A 19,345-nucleotide genomic window follows, 5' to 3' on the forward strand; every position below is an offset into this window, starting at 1 on the left:
TCTAACTCATTCTTAATTGTTAGGGATTCCCCAACAATCACATGCTGAAGTCCTGATCTCCCACTGTAACTATATTTATGGACAGGACCCTTGGAGAGGCAATTAAAGTTAAAGGAGGATCATAAGGGTGAGATTCTCATTATGTAGGATAAGCGTCCTTATAAAAAAACAAGACACCAGAGCTTTCACCCTCTGCATGTGAAAGAGAAAAGACCATGTGAGGTTACAGCATGAATGTGACCATCTGCTCATCAGGAATGGCAGCCTCACCAGAAAATGAATTTACTGGCACCTATATCTTGAACTTCCTAGCTCGTGAACTGTGAGAAATAAATGTTTGTTGTTTAAGCCACCACATCTGTGGCATTTTGTTATGGAAGTTCAAGCAGACAAATTCAGTAAAGCAATAATCTTTTAACCAACTCACCATTGATGTTTGGGTAAAACATCCCATTACATATTTATAGAGATAAAACTCTTTTTTACCTTCATACTTTGCTGTGTCACGTAATACTGAATTAAGTTATGTAACTGTACAACTGGAAGACATATGTTTGGGAACAGATACAACAGACCTCTGGGATATGCAGGTCTCAGTGGTGGGAGCAGAAATGTGTGACAGAGAAGTAACACAAGAGCATTTCAGTCACTGTGGGCATTGGTCACTTAGCATGTTTTGTATTAAACCAAACAATGTGGTTAATCCAGATTTGGAAGTAACAGAGCTTCTGCTGCATTAATTTTTTCACCAGATAGACCATAGTTTCAATTGTTTCCACATTTCTTCAGAGCAAACTTTAAATGACAAGGCAGATAACAATACCCAGGAATTACCCAGATTTTTGTGCAGTCTGACACTTGTACAATGAATACACAATCTGGTAGTAGGGCCTGAATGCAGTAACCCAGGCAGGAGGCCTAAAAGTTCAGCCTCATCAGCATCAGTCAGACATCTCTCTCTCCCCAGACATCTCCAGTAAGCTTTGAGTTTGGACTTTAGCTGCATTGCACCCCTATGTTCCTTCAATCATCCAGCAAATATTGACTAAATGCCTCTCTCCACTAGCCACACTCCAGGAGCTAGGAAATAAAAGGCAAAATCTTTATCCTTACACAGTTTACATTCTTGAGAGAAAACAGAACATAAACAAATAAAACTAAATGATCTAATTTCAGGTAGAGATAGGTGAGAATGTGCACACCAGGCACCAGGGAATACTAAAACTGTTTAAAAAAAATCACTTCTTTGCTGAAAAATGAAAAGTGCCTTCCAAATGAAATGTTTTCAACAACATGAGAGTCATGCTGTGTCCTGACACATATAGAATTGTTGAAGAGATTCTGAGCTTGTGAAGGAGTTTCTTCCTTAGAACGAGACTTTTCAATCCTATGTGGTTATTCTGAAAACTAGGTACATGGTGTGTGGTCCTTCATGTGAAGAGACATCAAAATGGGCGACTTAGATTGAGTTTTCCATATACAGAAGAGATAAATTTTACAGCAATGAAAGTTTTACAGGGCATCATTATATATGAATCTTTCATGGAACAAGAATCCAACAAGATGTTTCTAAAGTCAATTAAGCAAAAACAAGTCAGCCCTACAAGCCATTTTATTTAATAGAATATTTTTGCTTGCCCAAATTGTAAGTAAATTAAAGGCCATGTCAACAAAGACCCAACCAAAAGCTTGCTTGAGATATGACACTTAACAAAAGTAGGAATTATCTATATTTCTATAATAATCCTTTTTTTTCTTTTGGTACTGGGATTGAATCCAGGGGTACTTATCCACTGAGTCACATCCTCAGCCCTTTTTATTTTTTACTTGTGACAGGGTCTCCATAAGTTGCTTAGGGCATTGCTAAGTTACTGAGGCTGGATTTGAACTTGCAAACCTCCTGCCTCAGCCTCCCCAGCTGCTGGAATTTCAGATGTGTGTCATCATGCCTGGCAACTTTCTATAATAATGTTTATTAATCACTTTTAAATTTTGGGCCACATATTAAATAGGTGATCTGAAAAATGAAAATGCCTAACAGTTTTCACAATACTCAGTTTTTCTAAAAATACATACTCCAAATACATGTTGTCCAAGACCTCTAAATCCAAGGAAACATGGTTCCTTTGTTAAAATCTTTATCAAATATCAGATAGGGTCTGGGGTTGTGGCTCAGTGGTAGAACACTCGCCTTGCGTGTGCGAGATCCTGGGTTTGATCCTCAGCACCACATAAAAATAAATAAGTGAAATAAAGGTATTGTGTCCAACTACAACTAAAAAATAAATATTTAAAAACAAATATCAGATAGGTTAACTCTCCAACAGATATCAGGATTCTGCTGTCCACAAATCATTTACTAACCATTCAGAAAGAACAGCTCTTTAGAATGGTCAAATGATAAAACTCATTATCATTTTTGAATCAAATTAAGTTGGTAATGAAAAGGCAAGGTCAGTGCTAGTTAAGCACAGTTTTCCCCATTCAGAGAAGAAATAAGAAGTGCCAGCTTCTGTCAGCCTAAGAAACTTCTCAAATATCAGAAATTTTGCACCTGGCATAAAAACCAAGTATCCTAATAGACTAAGTTTATTTGAAAAAAATGTGAGTTGCTTTTAAAGAAAATATGAAAGCAAACAGAAATGTCAACTGTACCAATGTTGATATAATAATAAGACACCCTATAAACCACACACTTTTTGCCCATACAGAATTGCTAATTTTCCTAAAAAGTGACTCAGTTGACTGTGACATATGGCAAATAAACTTTCATAAATTAATTTTTATACTGGAAATCAACCAATCATAATGTGGGTTGGTCTAAGTAAATAACCTCAATATTCTGGAGCTGTGCCATCTAAATTGGTAATGACTAACCACATACACCATTGATTATTTGAAATGTAGGTAGCCTGAAATCAGATGTGTTAAGTATGAAATTCATGCCACATTCTAAAGACTTAGTATGATCAAAAAATCCTAAAAGAAATCTCAATAATTTAAGAATACTGGACACTGAAATAATATTTATACATATAGAGTAAAATAAAGCATAAAATTAATTTCCTGAATTTTTAAATATTTATTTCTTTTAGTTGTACACAATGCCTTTGTTTTTATTAATTTAGTTTTATGTGGTGCTGAGGATTGAACCCAGGGCCTCGCACGCACTAAGTGAGCACTCTACCGCTGAGCCACAACCCCAGCCCAATTTCCTGCATTTTTAAATATATTTTTACTTTTTTATTTTATTTTTTTAATTAGCACTTTATAGTTATATATAGTAGTTGGATTCATCACAACACATTATATTATTTTCATGTCACTGATAAATATTTTTTAGTAAATGTGGCTTGTGTTACATTTTTCTTGGATAATGATCACTTAAGAAGAGTGGCAATAGTTGGGTTCAATTACAGCTAAGAGCCTTGGGCTCAGAAATTCAACTTCAATTCTCTGTTTCCATCCTGTACTTCAAATTACCAATAATTTAATATTACCAAATATTTCATCTAGATCTAGATCTTCTTTGTTTCCATCTCCTAATATATACTATTGTCATTGTGCTTAAATATTTAATATACATCAACATTCTCTAATAGTAAGTACTTTGTAGATGATAGCTATTATTACATGATTATCAGAGAATTAATTAACAAACTAACTATCACATAATTTTCAACACTAAGTCCCAGACAGAAATGTACAGTGGGCTCATAAAAAAAATTCATGAATAAATAACCATAACAGCCAACAAAGAAATAAATGACATATTGGGTTAAAAGAAAGTTTTAAAAATCAACTATAATATAAAACATCGGAATATTGCCCCTTTCATCATCTGCATAAGGTAAGATTTGGAGTCAAAATTTTCAAAACTTTACTAGGGAGGTAGGGCAGAAATTAGGCTTGTCTTACTATAATATTCTCAAGGGAAGAAATCTGAACTGATCTAAACCATTGAACTGTCAATATCAATTTACTGGGCCAGGAAATTTTATAAAGAGCTGAGAAGTTGGGCTCAAAAAATTAGGCAGTTCATCTATTCATTTTTCATATTAAAGACCCTGTATTAGTTTATTGGGCTGCAATAACAACACAACGCACTTGTTTTCTTTTACAGTTTTGGAGGCTGAAAGTCTGAGATAAGCTTGAATAAACCAAAACCTAGCTGTTGGCAGGGCTATGCTCCCTCAGGAGCTTCTAGGGAAGCTTGCCTCATCTAACTTCTGGAGACTGCTCGCATTCCTTGGCTTGTGGGAGCATAACTTAAATCTCTGTCTCTGTGGTCACTCCGCCATCTTTTCCTCTACCTGAGTCAAATCTCTCCTTCAACTCTCAAATATAGACACTTGTGATTCCATTTAGGACCCACCCAGATATCCAAGATCATTTCTCCATCTCAGAATCCTTAATCTTCAAAATCTTTACCATATAAGGCAACACTGAGAGATTCTAAAATTACAGTGTCAGTCTTTGTACTCATTATTCAGCTCAGTATAGACTTTAGTACATGTGTTTCCAATCTGCTTTAAAACAGTCATTAGAAATGATCAGCTCTGCATACCACTTTAAATTTGAACATAACCAGTTTTTTTGTTTGTTTGTTTTTACGTGTAGCAATCTTGGCAATTGTACACCCAGAAGTGATTACTATTCAACAACTTGGTAGTGAGCTGCAGGGCTTAACCGTTCTGTTCTTACACCTTATTTCATTTGTTCACCACTCTGCCCCACATTTTCATAGGATCTCAAAAATCACAACATGAGGAGACGATTATTTCTCACTTCTGATATTACAACCATGCTTTAGTCCACCAAAGTCAGTCATTTTTGATAAACCATTCATCTGGCAAGTAACGCGGAATGGTCAACTAGCTAGTCATGTGTCCAAAAAAAAACTTGTCAATGACTACATACATGCATTCATTGTTTAGAAAACTATTTTCAACTAATCAGTGTTTCTAAACTGAATTTTTTTGAACTTTACACACACATACAACTGGACATATAAAGGGTGCAAAGCAGTAAAACAGTTATCTAAACTGATTCAATATGTGTTAATTTATTTTGAGAGTTTACTGATATCATACAGAATAGAAGAGTTGCATATTAATGATAGATTCCCATTATTCTTGATTTTTTAAAAAAATGTATTTAGAAAACATGAGAGTTCCTTAGTTTACAAAGACAATCAAGACAGGGAGGAAAAGAAAATATGATGCACAAAGCTACCTTTGTCTACTGCCATCCAGTGGTCAAATAATCATACTGCATATCACACATTACAAAGTACTACTGGGTTATTTACTTAATCCATATGTTCACTTTTATGATTCATGAATATTTAGCCCAAGAATTGAAAAGACAGGAGACAAAAATCAAGATAGTATTTAAGAAAATACAATTAAAAGTTATTTTTCTGTTCAAGTTTTATCACTATAATAACAGTGATTACTAAGAGATTTCCCTTTCATTTTCAAATAATATTGTGTTGAACAATAGCTTAATCATTATTTTCTTTTTCTGAACCCACATATTAGGATAGATGAATTGTGGTTGTAAGTTGATCAACAGGACAGAATCTTAAGATTGATATTCTTAAAATAACCCAACAAAACATCAACTGCCAAAAAAATAATAAAATACCCTAGGTCACAAAATGTTGACACTCATATTGTACCGTCTTGCCTTGTATTTAATCACAAATGCATTTTCCCTGTTCAGCCAAAGTAGAAGCTTTAAGTGAGCAAAGACCGAACCTTAAGTTTAACTATCGCTGCTCTACAGTTCTGCATGTAGAGCTCTGCATTAGTCAGTACTCAAAGAGCATTTGTTGAATGAATGAATAGCATTTGTTTATTACATCTGGGCTCAGAATCAAAACATTGTAATTCCACAGTAGCTTTTTTTTTTTGGAGCTATTTAAATAGTATTTAGTCTAGTTTTTTTTACATTATTTTGTTAAATCCTTTAATTTTATGTTTAGTAACTTTATCAATGAAGTTTTTGTGATTATAAAAAAATACACCATCAACAACTCTCATTTTATCCTCTGTAAAATAACATATATTGTGAATATCCTTCTCCATAGAAAACTCAATATGAAAAGAAGATGCATTAATCTTTCCTCACTTTTCTAAAGTTTGCCATCCAGATTGACTTGCTCCTTGATAGATATTTTCACCTCTTTCTTTTAATCCTTTTTATTAAGTAGCAGAAATTTCATGTGAAAGTATTCAAATAATAGTGGTAAGATGTACCAAAAAGGATCAGTTTCATTAGTATTATGTGTATGGTATTATGGCTTTTGATGTTGCTTCTATTGAGAGAGTTGAGAATATTCTACATTTCATTGTTATTTGAAATTAACCCAAGATGTCATGCTTTCACCTAAGGTAGCAGTCCAAAAATGTGATCTTGGAATTCTGAACCAAATTCCTTGGATATGAAAGTACCTTGTCATGTTAAAAATCCTTGAGAAATATGAGGTATTATTATCAGAGAGCACTTACTTTAAAGACATAATAATATATGCAGTTATTCCATGAGCATTATGAAAGCATTCCATGCAAATATGTGTTTCTCTCTTGCTTTTCTGCCTCTAGTTTTTTCCACATGGATGTGTACAAAAATTAATTTCCTATCACTATGACCTTCCCTCTTTCTTGCCCTTATGTTCTCTATCCTGATCAATGATATAACAAACACCAGATAATTAAGAAACCCAGCAGTCAGCCTAGATTCAGAATATTTAAGCCCAAGAATTGAAAAGACAGGATTGAAAGAGAAACACCTTTTCTCTTTCAATCTGATAGTGAAAGGGCTCATATGATCCAATCATTTGTCATAAAAAGCGAGCACCCGCTAGTAAAATTACACATTCATCAAACCTTCATAAGCTTCTCCTATGTGCCAGCCAATAAAGAGGAAAAGGAGAATGTTTGGCTGCATTAAATCCGTTGGCATACACAAATCAGCAGATATTAAACATACAAATAAATAAGTGCCACTTCAAGCATTATTATAGAAATGCTGGATAAAGGAGTAAACTATTCCACCTGGGGAGAAGTGAGAGTCAGGAGAGACTACCCAGTGTAGGGCATTTCCTCTATTCAAAATGTGACATCTGATCTGTGCCTTCACTGAATAGTTCACACAAAAAGAATTATGATTGGCTAGACATACAACAGCAGCAATGAAAGGATTCATAATGTTAAGGAATTTGCCACTGGATAAATAGTCTAATATTTTAAAAATGATTTCACATTATTATTTACTGAATTAGAGGATTTACATTAGATAGCAGTGGGATCACTCATTATAGACCTCAAGCAGTGAAATAAAAAGACAAGTCTATGGCTCAGTAAAGAGGTCAAAGCAGAAAGTAGAGACTTATGATTCATTTGCACGTTAAGTAGCCATTAATACTTTGGACAAAGTAAGACTCTCCAGAGAGAGGATCAGTGAAAAAAGTGAGAAAATAAAGCTAAGGTTAGTGCCTAAGAAATAAGGTAAATCCTATACAGATCAGAAGACCAACCAAAGAGATCTGGGCAAGGTACAGAAATAAAAGTACTCAATAATATTAGGGAAGGCTGGGGTTGCGGCTCAGTGATACAGCACTTGCCTTGAATGTATGAGGCACTGGGGTCAATTCTCAGCACCGCATATAAATAAAAAATAAATAAAAGTCTATCAACAGCTAAAATAAATAAAACTTTTTTAGAAAATAATAATGTTTGGGAAAATATATATGCGTGTTCAATGTCTATTTTTAAAACATTTTTATGTTTTAGCCACAAAAATGCTACTGTTGTAGAACTTGATAGGTTATAATGTGGCATGACTTTTAATTTACAATGTTCTTTCTTTTTATATTAACAAGATCTCTATAACATTCAAAAATCTCTCCTACTCCTTTCACTATTCCTATCAGTTACAGGGAAAGAAAATAACATAAAATTACACATTTTCAGGCCTTCTCTAATCTTGCTTTCCCAAAGAACCTAAAATGAGTACTGTGGTAGTTTTGGCTTTGTTTCTACCACCACTTCAAACCCATCATTTGATAGCACAAAGAAAGAGCAGCCACCAGTCAGGGAAAGAGAATGTTTCAAGAAGAGACTAGGAATCATGGTGACCTCGCCCAAGACGGTTCCCTGGAACAGTGGGAATGATTTCAGATCCCAAGGGATGTGTTATGGTAAGTCTATATGGTGATAAAATGTAGAGTTTGTTGTGGAATGGTACAGAGAGATGCAACATACTTGTTGGCTAAAGTGATGGAGCCAATGAGAATATTTCAGACAAAAGAGTAGGGAACCTTATAGTTTCATGTCAGAAGCCAATGGAGCCCTAAAGAGATGGAATTGCAGAGGGGAAGGACCAAGAGCACATCACACTCAGATTCAGACTGTCCAGGAGAAAGTCCGATGTCTAAGAGTACTGCTGCCCCCGGATTCTGACAATGTGGTAAAGCTAATACCAGTTGTACATTGTTGTTGAGCAGCTACATCATTTGTTGAAGCAAAAGATTTGTTCAACTAAACCAGTTAGGAGATGAGATAGATACAGATATTGACATCTGTCCATATATGCTGCCTCCAGGAGACTCATCTGATAAGAAAAGACATACACAGACTGAGGGTGAAAGGTTGGGAAAAATCATACCACTCACATGGACCTCGGAAGCAAGCAGGGGTGTCCATACTTATATTAAATAAAATAGACTTCAAGCCAAAGTTAACCAAAAGGGATAAAGAAGGACACTACACTAAAGGGAACCATTCACCAACAAGACATAACAATCATTAATATATATGCCCCAAACAATGGTGCAGCTATGTTCATCAATCAAACTCTTCTCAAGTTCAAGAGACAAATAGACCACAACACAATAATCGTGGGTGATTTTAACACACTTCTCTTACCACTGGACAGATCTTCCAAACAAAATTTGAATAAAGAAACTACAGAACTCAATAACACAATTAATAACTAAGACTTAATTGACCTATATAGAATATATCAAGCAGAACTACTTTTTTCTCAGCAGCACATGGATTCTTCTCAAAAATAGAACATATGCCATAGGACAACTCTTACCAAATACAAAGGAGATATTACCATACATTTTATCCAATCATAATGGAATGAAAATGGAAATCAGCGATAAAATAAGGAAGATAAATTCCTACATCACATGGAGAATGAACAATATGCTACTGAATGAACAATGGGTTACAGAAGACATCAAGGAGGAAATTAAAAAATTCTTAGAGGTAAATATAAACACAGACACAACATATTGAAATCTCTGGGACACTATGAAATCAATCTATCAATCATAGTAAGCTGATGCTAAAATTTTGCAGCTGTTTTTATTTTCTAGACAAAGAGACAGACTTTTCATTTGTCCCTGTGAAATTTCATATTGAGAAGATGAGTACATCATTCCAACTCAAGAACATGTGGATTGTCTGCAAACTGGCCCATAGCCAAACTGTCCATTTTTGTAAGTAAAGTCTTACAAACATTTATTAACATTTTGCAAACAAAAAAGTTTTACAGTCCTCCTATTCATTTATGCAATTTCTATGTCTGCTTTTATGCTACAGTGGTAGAACTGAGTAGGTACAACAGAGACCATATGGCATGAAAAGCCTAAATATTTACATTCTGGGCCTTTACAAAATGTCTGCCAATTCAATCCATTCATCTGGTCCAAACTATTAACTTCCCAACTAACATATGAAGGCTTGGTAGATGTGTTTCCTATGCTCATCTTCAAGTTATTAAGGATTCTGAACCCAACAGGTCTAATCCAAAGGGCCAATAAAATCCTTACTCACCTCCCTCTTGATAATACAAATCTTTTAGTTACCACTAAAAGAATGATAATTATAGTTTGTTATCATCCTGGCTCCAATTGTTCTTTTCCACAGGGTTTCCATAGTAAACACTGTCAATTTTCTGGTTGAACTTCATATTTTCTGAAGTTGATACCACTATACCATCTGAACCTGGTAAATCTATCAGTCATATAATGTGAACTTTCCTTTCTGGCTCAAAGACATCATTTTAAAAATCAACTACTTCACTGGGTTGTAATATAGTAATTTCCTATTGACATATGGAAATAGGTTGGAACTATTTTCACTTAATTCAATTAGAAACCTAAGCCAGCTGTGCTTGCTTAGGTCTCATGAAAACTTTCCAAGGCCTGGAAACATAAGAGGAGGCAGGAAAATCACTGGCTGTCACTGTTCAATGCTAGTAGTGTGAATAACTAGAACCAGTCCTCATCCTTCTTCTAATATCACACTCCCATTCTATGTGGATATGGAAACCATGTAAACAAATATGACATAATTATACAGAAAGTGAAGAAAAATGGTCATTTAGTATCCACTCCATGAACCTATGAACTCATTTATACACAGTTACCACTGCTTTTAACTTATAAGTGAATTTGCTGACTATTTATTGGTTCAATCAATTTTGTTTTCTATAACTAAGGTTACTGAATAGCTAAATTCCATAAACCGGGTGGCTGCCATGTGGCTTATTTAATCTTTCACAAGTTGCAGAACTTGTTAGGATCTTCTCCCTTTGGGTCTGAAAAGACTTGCACAGAACCAACACAAAACGTTTAACCCTCACTCATAACCCATACCAGCCACTGTCCCTAAGGTCCTTCTGCCCAGAGAAACCATGCTGGATTTCAAATTTTAAAAAACAAGAATATTAGTATAGATAACATGATGACTACAGTTAATAACAATGAAATATATCCCTGAAAACTGCCACAAGAATAGACTTTAAGCATTCTCTCCACACACATAAAAAGGATGAGCTAATTCATATATGCTAATTAGCTTGATAGCCATTCCACCCTACATATTTCAAACATGTTATACTCCATAAATACACAAATATACATAATTTTTGTTAAATAAAGATAAACATTAAAATAAACTTTCTTTAAAAAGAATTCTAATATATGAGGTTTCAAATCATGTTTGATTTGCTTTTAAGACAATGCATTACCTTTAAAACTATTCAACCTCATAAGCACACTCCATAAAAATGTGCTCAAGTTTAAAGAAATCTGAGGAAAAACCACTCCTCATGATGAAAGGCAGTTCAAGTACCTGTATTATGGTGCTTCCAAAGACTTTCCTACCTTGCAATTATACAAAAACTCCACAAATCACAAAAATGCACAGCATTAATCTCTCAATATTAAATATACAGATGTCAGAACACCAAGGTGAAGATAGGGAAGAGATATATTACTATATGCATCATCAGTGCTTGTGAGAAACAAAGCATGCTTCATTCTTGCCTTGGAAAAAAAATTCTCAGAAGAAAATATTTCTTCCCGCACGTCCACCTGTGCACTGTTGGTCCCAAAGGTTTACTCCTTTATTTATGACTTACATTTGGTCCTGAAATACTGTATGGGGATACAGAACATTTTGCTGCAGCATTTTTGTTGGATTCTTTTCTTTTTATCATCTATTACGCCTGTAGATTCTTGCTGAAACTGTCCTTCATACAAAAGTTAATGTGAACACGGTCCCTTTTAAATTACACTAATTCTGAAGTGTATATATTTGCAGTAACACACTGACAAACATTAGGCAGGTCACTTGCACCCTTTACCTTACTTTATTGACCTCAAATAGTGTTAAAAAAATAACATCTGCTGTGCTGATCTCCAGAGAGGCATCTTGGGTAAGGAACACCAGGAATGTCATAAGGCATAGGCCACTAAGTTTTGGAGATTTGGGACTAGGAAAGACATTCATGTCTTCTACTACCATACTTCAAATGAAATATTCCAGTGTGTGTAGCTGTTCACAGTGGGTATGCAGGGAGACCAGTCTTCATTACAGCTGGCCTGGCTACTCCTCAGGAACACTGTCACTGCTTTCAAACACAGAAGGGGCCATGCATGTCCCAATTAAATCCTTCAATGACTTCCCATTGCACTTAGCACTCTGGCCAAACTCCCTCACATTACTTCCCAGGATTTTCACTAGTGCACACTTGCTTATTTGAATTTTTCACTTCCATATCTTGGCAAATGTTCTCTCCACAAGGAAACTCCACATGCATTCCTCAGGGCTCCTGCCTTCTGAACTCCATTCATCCTTCATGCCTATGTTGAAGTGCTTCTTTCTCCAGAAAGTCTTTCTCAGTCTCTTCTGACTGCATTAAATGCTCCTTGTAGATTCTTGTGACTGAATGCACTTCCCCCACAAAAGCACCTATCACACTATATAGTGCTTTTACACTCTAAGTGTGAAATACATTTTTCAAACAAAAATCTTATGATGAACTCGAAGACAGTATGTAAATCAAAAGTATGGAGATATATGTGGAATTGTACTGTTGAAGAAGCGGTAGAAAATCTGAAGCTAATGTGTTCTGAGGTCCCCTTGCAGGGACCTCTAAGGCACTTGGCCCTCTTCAGAATACATCAGAAAGAGCAACACTTGGAACTGACTAGTTATTTGTCCATATTGTTCACTAGATTGCAGATTTCAGGATGGCAGGAATCATGTATGCTTCATTCATATTGTGCTAAACAACTGAACATCTAGGATAAGACATGGCAGATATGACAGAAGCAAGAAATAACCATCGAATAAATAAATAACAGTGACAGCAGGACTTAGCAGCAGAGTGCAGGATAAAAAAACTATTTGTTTACCTTTTGTCTTTGGAAAATAGTCAGATTAAGTCAAGAATCACTTGAAAAGAGATAACTTTGAAAGAGGATAGGCAACTTAGCTACTAACTCAATTCTACTCTAAAACCATCTTGTTCCCTTGAGAAAGATCAGTGCAATACCCAAATGTCATGGCATAGATGAGTTAGAAACATCCTACCTCTGGTTCACCTAAAAGACTTTCCTATCTTAATAAAAGGAAGGCTTTTATTAAGGTATTCAGGAACTAGCTTTTCACACTAATGAGATCATTTCAAAAAAGAGAATTCAAGAGTAAGTTCCAAAAGGAAGATGATTTGCATTATGACTCAGCTCTCAAGGGCATAACCTTCCAGACTCAGAATGATGGGGGTTTGAGACCAAATATGCTCACAGTCTTGTGTGACAGAGACAGCATGCTTATGTTTCTTGCCGGTCAGAAAAGGTGGATGGCCCTGTGAGCTCTGCTCCATTGTTTGACTCTATTGTTCTGAAACAATACAGTTTTACTCTTATTCACTGAAAGGGAAAATCCTGTAGAAAAACCCACTGACATTCAGGGACTTCATAATGCCATTACTGGCACCCTCCACTTGCATGGCATCCAAACACCTGGCTAAACTGTACTCTTTAAAAGAATCTTAATTAAATATTATTACCCCTGGTGTCAATTCAAAGTTGTTGAATTTAAAATATGTAATCTCCACTATGCTTCATAAGATTGGGAGTCTTAAATACTATTAGAGTATTTAAAGTATTTATATTTAAAGTACATAAAAGAAATTATAAATTCAGAAGAGCAGAGAATTTAAACACTAATCTGATTCTTAGTTTTCAAACACTTAAAAATAATTTGTTTATATTTTCCTCTGTTTTGTTGCCTTTCCTTAAACTCTAGTTTGTTTGTTTTTTAAATTGGTATCAGGGACTGAACCCAGAGACACTTAACTACTGAGCCTCATCCTCAGCTCAGCTCTTTTAGTTTTTATTTTGAGACAGGGTCTAAGTTGTTGAGGCTAGCATCCTCCCAACTCAGCCTCCCAAGTCACTAGGATTACAGGCATGCACCACCACACCTGGTTTAATCTCTATGCACCAAAGTTAGTATACTTCCATCCATGACAATAGAAAGCCGCATTTAAAAAACAAGCTTGACTACTTTAAAATCTAAGCACAATTACTAAAACTGCAAGCCTATCATTAGCTAATGATAATGTAATAAACAATTCAAGTTCTGGTATATTTACTAAGCGGAACTAAATCCATCACTGCTTACCAGCAACACCTTACTTTCAGAAATCAACAAAAGGTCAATAAAGTATATTCTTAAATCCATAGGCAGAAAGTTAGATTTTTAAGTAAGTAAGTGTCAGTTAATTGCTACTTTACACTTCTTGATACACACTCTGAGCAATACATACTTGTGACCAGTTATTATCACAAAGGCACGGACTGTATAGGCACTAAAACAAGAGTGCTATGGTTAAATTGGGATTTTTTTCTCTGTGTTCATAAATTGGTCTGAGCAAGAACAATAAAAACTCTGATATAAGAATAAACACTCAATTAATACCACTAATTATTATGTTTTAGCATACAGCCTCATTTCCTCCTAGAAAGATGAACCAAATTCAACCACACTTCTCCACAGGGGCACTTATAATCATTCTGCAAATGGAAGGGCTCTGGTGATGTCTCTTTAGAACAAGAATAGATTATGATGGAGATTTCCAGAAGCCAGAAGATGAGAGCCAGCCAGCCAGTCTCCTATAATGGCTGAGAAAGACTATCATTTACAACCCTAGCACTACATATTTGCATATCATTTCTTAGCTATCCCAGTTATCGGGACCTCTTAGGCACAATAGATCACATGTGAGTTTCTGTATCAAGCCAGACAGAATGCAATACACCTGATGCCCTTCTTATAGGACATCTGCTCTTGTTGTTCCTTTCTTGACTGCAACTGGAGGCAGCACCTATTCAGCCTGGCAGGAACAAATGGATGACATTCACATGTGAAGATAGTTCTATCATCAGGTGATGTTTTCTACCATCCCTCTCAAGGATCATGGCCAATTTATTTTTTTCTTGTGATATCCTATGCATTTTAATCTAAGGGCTAGATTTCCTAAAGGCCCTACATTAATATTTGAAACTTATGTTTTTATATTTTTTCCTAAATATATTCCTTATCTACATCTCCCTGAAGTTTACATCCTACCTTAATTTTATATCCAAAATAAAAAGAATATTGTGTTCTTCAATGGGCTATGAAGAAGATTTGAGAAAGCAAGCTGAGAAAGCTTGGAGTCAATTTAACAAGTTATTACTTTCTGACAGCTCGAATATTGCCATTAGAATTTTCTAGATGACGTCTAGACCTCTTCAAAGATTCTTTAATTTTACTCTCTCACCAAAATTCTCCAACAGTGTTTTTCAACCTTTTCTTGACCATTACCAACCTCCATCAGTCTTTTTGAACATTTTTTTTTCTATTCGCCTTCCTTCCCCATGAAATGTTAACACCACTGATATACTCTATATCTGTTTTTATATTGTAGCCCCTTAGAGGAACAGAAATCATTGTAATAGCTAAGAGTTTTCACCCCTAAAGCCCAATCTCACCCCCTTAGGGGAATCATATGCACTTAAGAAAAAGCTGCCATTTGAAAATTTAACTAAAACCTCATTAGAGTGTTAATATTTTTACTCCCTATAAAATGATTTTATGTGTCTAGCTTTTCTTCCTTCACAGCATTGTTTATAAGATGAAACTGATATGGAGGAAAATATTTAGCAATCTGAGCTAATTAAAGTGTGTGTGTGTGTGTGTGTACTGTTAAACTGTGTGAGTAACTGTTAAATAGACCTGGCTACACTATAAAGAAATTAAAAACCCATGGTAGTTTTTAAAAATTTGCTAGAACAAAATATTTACCAAATAGATTAGACATATGGAGTTTTAGCAATAAAAACTAAAATAAGAGTATTCCCTACCCCAAAAAATAATTTTTAAAAAATTCTGAGCTGCAGCTACATAACTTGGTTTTAGACAGAATCTTGGGTTAATGGAAAATGGTTACATACTTTTCATTTTCTGTCCTTGACTTCTTGTAACTGATACTTGGGAGGCTAAGGATTACAAAATTTTGGCTATGAAGTCATGCAAATCATAAGTGGCATTTTACTCTATGCAGTTAAAAGGGCATATAAAGTACAAACATGAGCAAACTTAAAAAATCAAGTAGGAGAAGATATGTCTCTAGTGGAAACCTTAAAGAGTAAAACTATAACATCTTGGTCTTGGGCCTAAATTGTTTTTTAATTTTACTAAGAAACTTTTGTGCTTTATCTAAGATAGCAGATTATTAAAAATGCACTGCTGGAATATTTCATATGAAACACTGTAATGAAGTAAGGTGACTGGGGCTTCCCCCACAACATAGCTTACCATTTCAAATGACTTGAACATACTGAAATCCACAGTCTAGTTGTTATCAGAAATACAGTAAAGTTTATATTTTCCCTTCAAAGTCCAAAAGTCTTTCAGTGAAGTCCAAAATAAGGACACACCAAGAATGAAAGTGATATGGGTATAAAATAATTAATATGAATTTACAAGTAAGACAGTCAAATGTCACCAGCTCAAACAGGGATGCTATAAGATTAGGCTGGTAATCTTCCTGGGGGGTGTGTTAGAACTTGAAGAAAGCAGGAGAGATGATACTGAATCAGGGGAAAACAAAACCTCAAAACCTGAGGGTCTATCTAGGTGCATACCAGAAACAGCTGCAGATAACCGGAACATTAGCTACAGCTGGGAATTGAAGAATAAACCAACTTCAGATTGTCCGTGGAAGCTCCAGAAAGTAAATAATCTGAAGTTAGAGTCTCTGAGACCCAATGACCCAGGTGTCCTCCAGAGCAAAGGAAAACAAATAAGCCTGTTTTGAGACCTTGCTTAGGAAAGCTGCTTCAGGAGTTTTCTCCTTCCAAATAGTTTGAAAGCCTCCCACACAAGAGCACTAACAGCAGAAGCCAGGTCCCCCTGTGGTGACAGAGGAAGCCCCAGAAACCCTATCTCCTAGACTGCTTTTCTGAGCCAGACATAAGTTCCAAGGGAAAGTCACTTAAGGGTCTGGAAGGGGCAACATTGAACTTCTCCTAATAAATAACTAATATATAAATAAATTGTCACCTTGCTCCAGATAAAATTGCAGTACTGAAACGCACTAAAAATACATGCATAATTAAGTTAAAAAATCACCCAGAGAAGGTCACTCTTGACTCCACCTATCACAAATGCCTGGTCTTTGCTAGTTATGAGTCCAAAAGGTTAAGAGCCTCACCAAGGGGTGGCGTAGTCTGCAACTTTCTCCAACTCCAGGATGAGGCACAGCATCCTGGTGTCAGACTTCTGGACACCAAAATGACTTTTCTAGGGTGCAGCAAGATGAGCCACCTGATCCATACTATGCCCTCCTGCTGGCGTCCCACACCCGTCAGCCCCATTCTGGAAGGAGGGGCTGAAGGGACTACAGACAAGCAGAACAACTCCGTAGCCAAACAATGCATTCAGTCCAAATTCATGTGAAGGATTTGGGGAGGTGGATAGAAAGAACAATGACATCAAACGTGACTGTTTTAATTAAAAATAAGTAAATAAAATGAGCCCCTTACCATCTCGCCTCAGGTTGGCGTTGCGCAAAGCTTTGATGGATGCGCTTTGCGGAGTTGCATAAGTGTCCCGATAGCTGCAGAAGTTTGCGCAGGCCAGGGTGTAGAGGAAGATGAGCCGGTGCATTTGGGATTAGCGACTTCGGGACAGCTTCGCTCCAAGACAAAAACCGGGTTCTGCTCGGGACGGACGCCGCGCCTCCCTGCGCTCTCGCCGCCTGCGCTCCCCAGCGCTGGCCCGGCCCGCTGAGCTAATCGCCGAGCTCTCCCTAAACTTCCTGCAGGCTGAACTTTCTGAGCGCGTGTGGGTGCCGCACTTCCTTGTGGTGCTGAGAGTTGATAAAGGGTGACTGGACAAACAACAGGTTGACGTTTGTTCGCCCCCTCCTGTGGCCGGCAGCAGCAGCACAAGCTGCAGGGGGCAGGCGGCGCCGTGTCCGGCCCGGCCCGGGTGGCAGCGCCCCCTGAGCTGCGCGCACACAGCTCAAAGCGGCGGCGCGAGCACCCAGGCTCCCTGGGCCAAACCTGCACTGCCACTGAGCATGCCCAGTTTGACAGTGGAACAGGACTCTTTGCCATCCTGGGCTTTATGTTTGTCGGACCAAAAAGGGTGCAGGGAACAAGGTGGCCACAGTTCTAGCCTTGGTGATGGTGGGATTTGGGAAGAATGATTGGAGTTTGGAGTGTTTTTTTTTTGTTGTTGTTGTTGTTGTTGTTGTTTTGTTTTGTTTTTTACTGTAACCAAAATCAGATTGTATTGAGTCAACATTTTACTATAAGTACAATGGAAAAGTGCAAGGCAAAATGAGCTGATTCTGAGCTTTATTTACTTTGGATCCCAGTTGCTGTGATCTTAGTTGAGTCAAGGGTAGTTTCTCAGGGGAATAAACAGCCTGCCCTTCTCATTTCACAGAGATGTAGTTGGGATGGACTCAGGTGGTAAAGTGTATAAGTGCAACAACAAGTTGCTAAAGGTGCTTTCCTGTCCCCTGCACAGTAGAAGGGCTTAGAGGACAGGGTGGATCAATGATAGACTGGGCAGAGTGAAGAAATTGCATGAGAACATAAGGTTCCTTTGCCTTCATAGTCCCTTAGGAAGAGGTGGGGGGAGGTAGGGGCCATTCAGGCCTTGGGGATCCTCCTTTTTGTGGGTGCCTGGAAACTCAGCACTGCAGAGGAGCTGCCTTTATTTCAAGGAACTTCTGCACTATGCATCCTGTCTCCCTAGGAAAAGCATTGTGTGTAGAAAATGAGTGAGTCAAGACTGTTTATAAGTTGTGTCATCAGAACAAATCACTTCACCTCTTGAGACTTAAGTCATTTTACTTACAAAATAAGGACAGCAATCTTAGTTTGTATGATTGTGGGGGAAATTATATGACAGAGTTTTAATATATTGTTTTGTTTGCAGTTGAATCCAAATCTAAATTTACATAATTTCTCAACTTCTCACCAATGACATCTAGAAGACAAAATTTCCAACCTCTTGTAGGCCTTCCAGCTCCCAAGAGTCTAGGGTATAGGAAATAAGTGATAACCATCTATAGGGAATTAGATGCTGCTGCATAGGTTAAGAAGGTCAGCAAATTATAGACTTGACAAGTAATTAGCTATCCAAAACCACCTAGGATACATGTGTTCCTTCAAGGTACCCAAACATTAACATGATTCACCACTATTGGCATTATGACCTAAAACAGTGTTTTTGCAAAATGCAGGTTTGTGGGTCATGAAATAAATTTCAATACCTGCATTATTTTTAACTAAATAGGATGGATTCAAGAGCTTAGAAATATAAAGACTAGGTTTTTTGAAGATCATAATATGGTTTCATGAATATTTTGTTGTATACTTGTGCAGGTGCACACACACAGAGGCTAATACAGAAGATAATTCTATTGGGGGTATGATCAAAAAGTTTGAAATCCACTGTAAAGTAATCTG

The 19,345-nt window shown here is 36.6% G+C and overlaps 1 protein-coding gene across 2 annotated transcripts in view; it reads right to left on the reverse strand.

The window, feature by feature from the left end:
• Pdgfd (platelet derived growth factor D) overlaps positions 1-17,901 on the reverse strand; it is a 231,448-nt gene extending 213,547 nt beyond the window's left edge. For both annotated transcript variants that reach the window (XM_071616654.1, XM_027930449.2), the window contains exon 1: positions 17,405-17,901. In XM_071616654.1, the coding sequence (XP_071472755.1) occupies positions 17,405-17,528 (124 nt within the window). In that variant the 5' untranslated portion in view covers positions 17,529-17,901. The remainder of the gene's footprint in view (positions 1-17,404) is intronic.
• Between the last annotated feature and the right edge of the window lie 1,444 nt (positions 17,902-19,345).

Source organism: Marmota flaviventris, chromosome 9 (genome assembly GCF_047511675.1).
Source record: "Marmota flaviventris isolate mMarFla1 chromosome 9, mMarFla1.hap1, whole genome shotgun sequence".
In the NCBI taxonomy this organism is placed as follows: domain Eukaryota; kingdom Metazoa; phylum Chordata; class Mammalia; order Rodentia; family Sciuridae; genus Marmota; species Marmota flaviventris.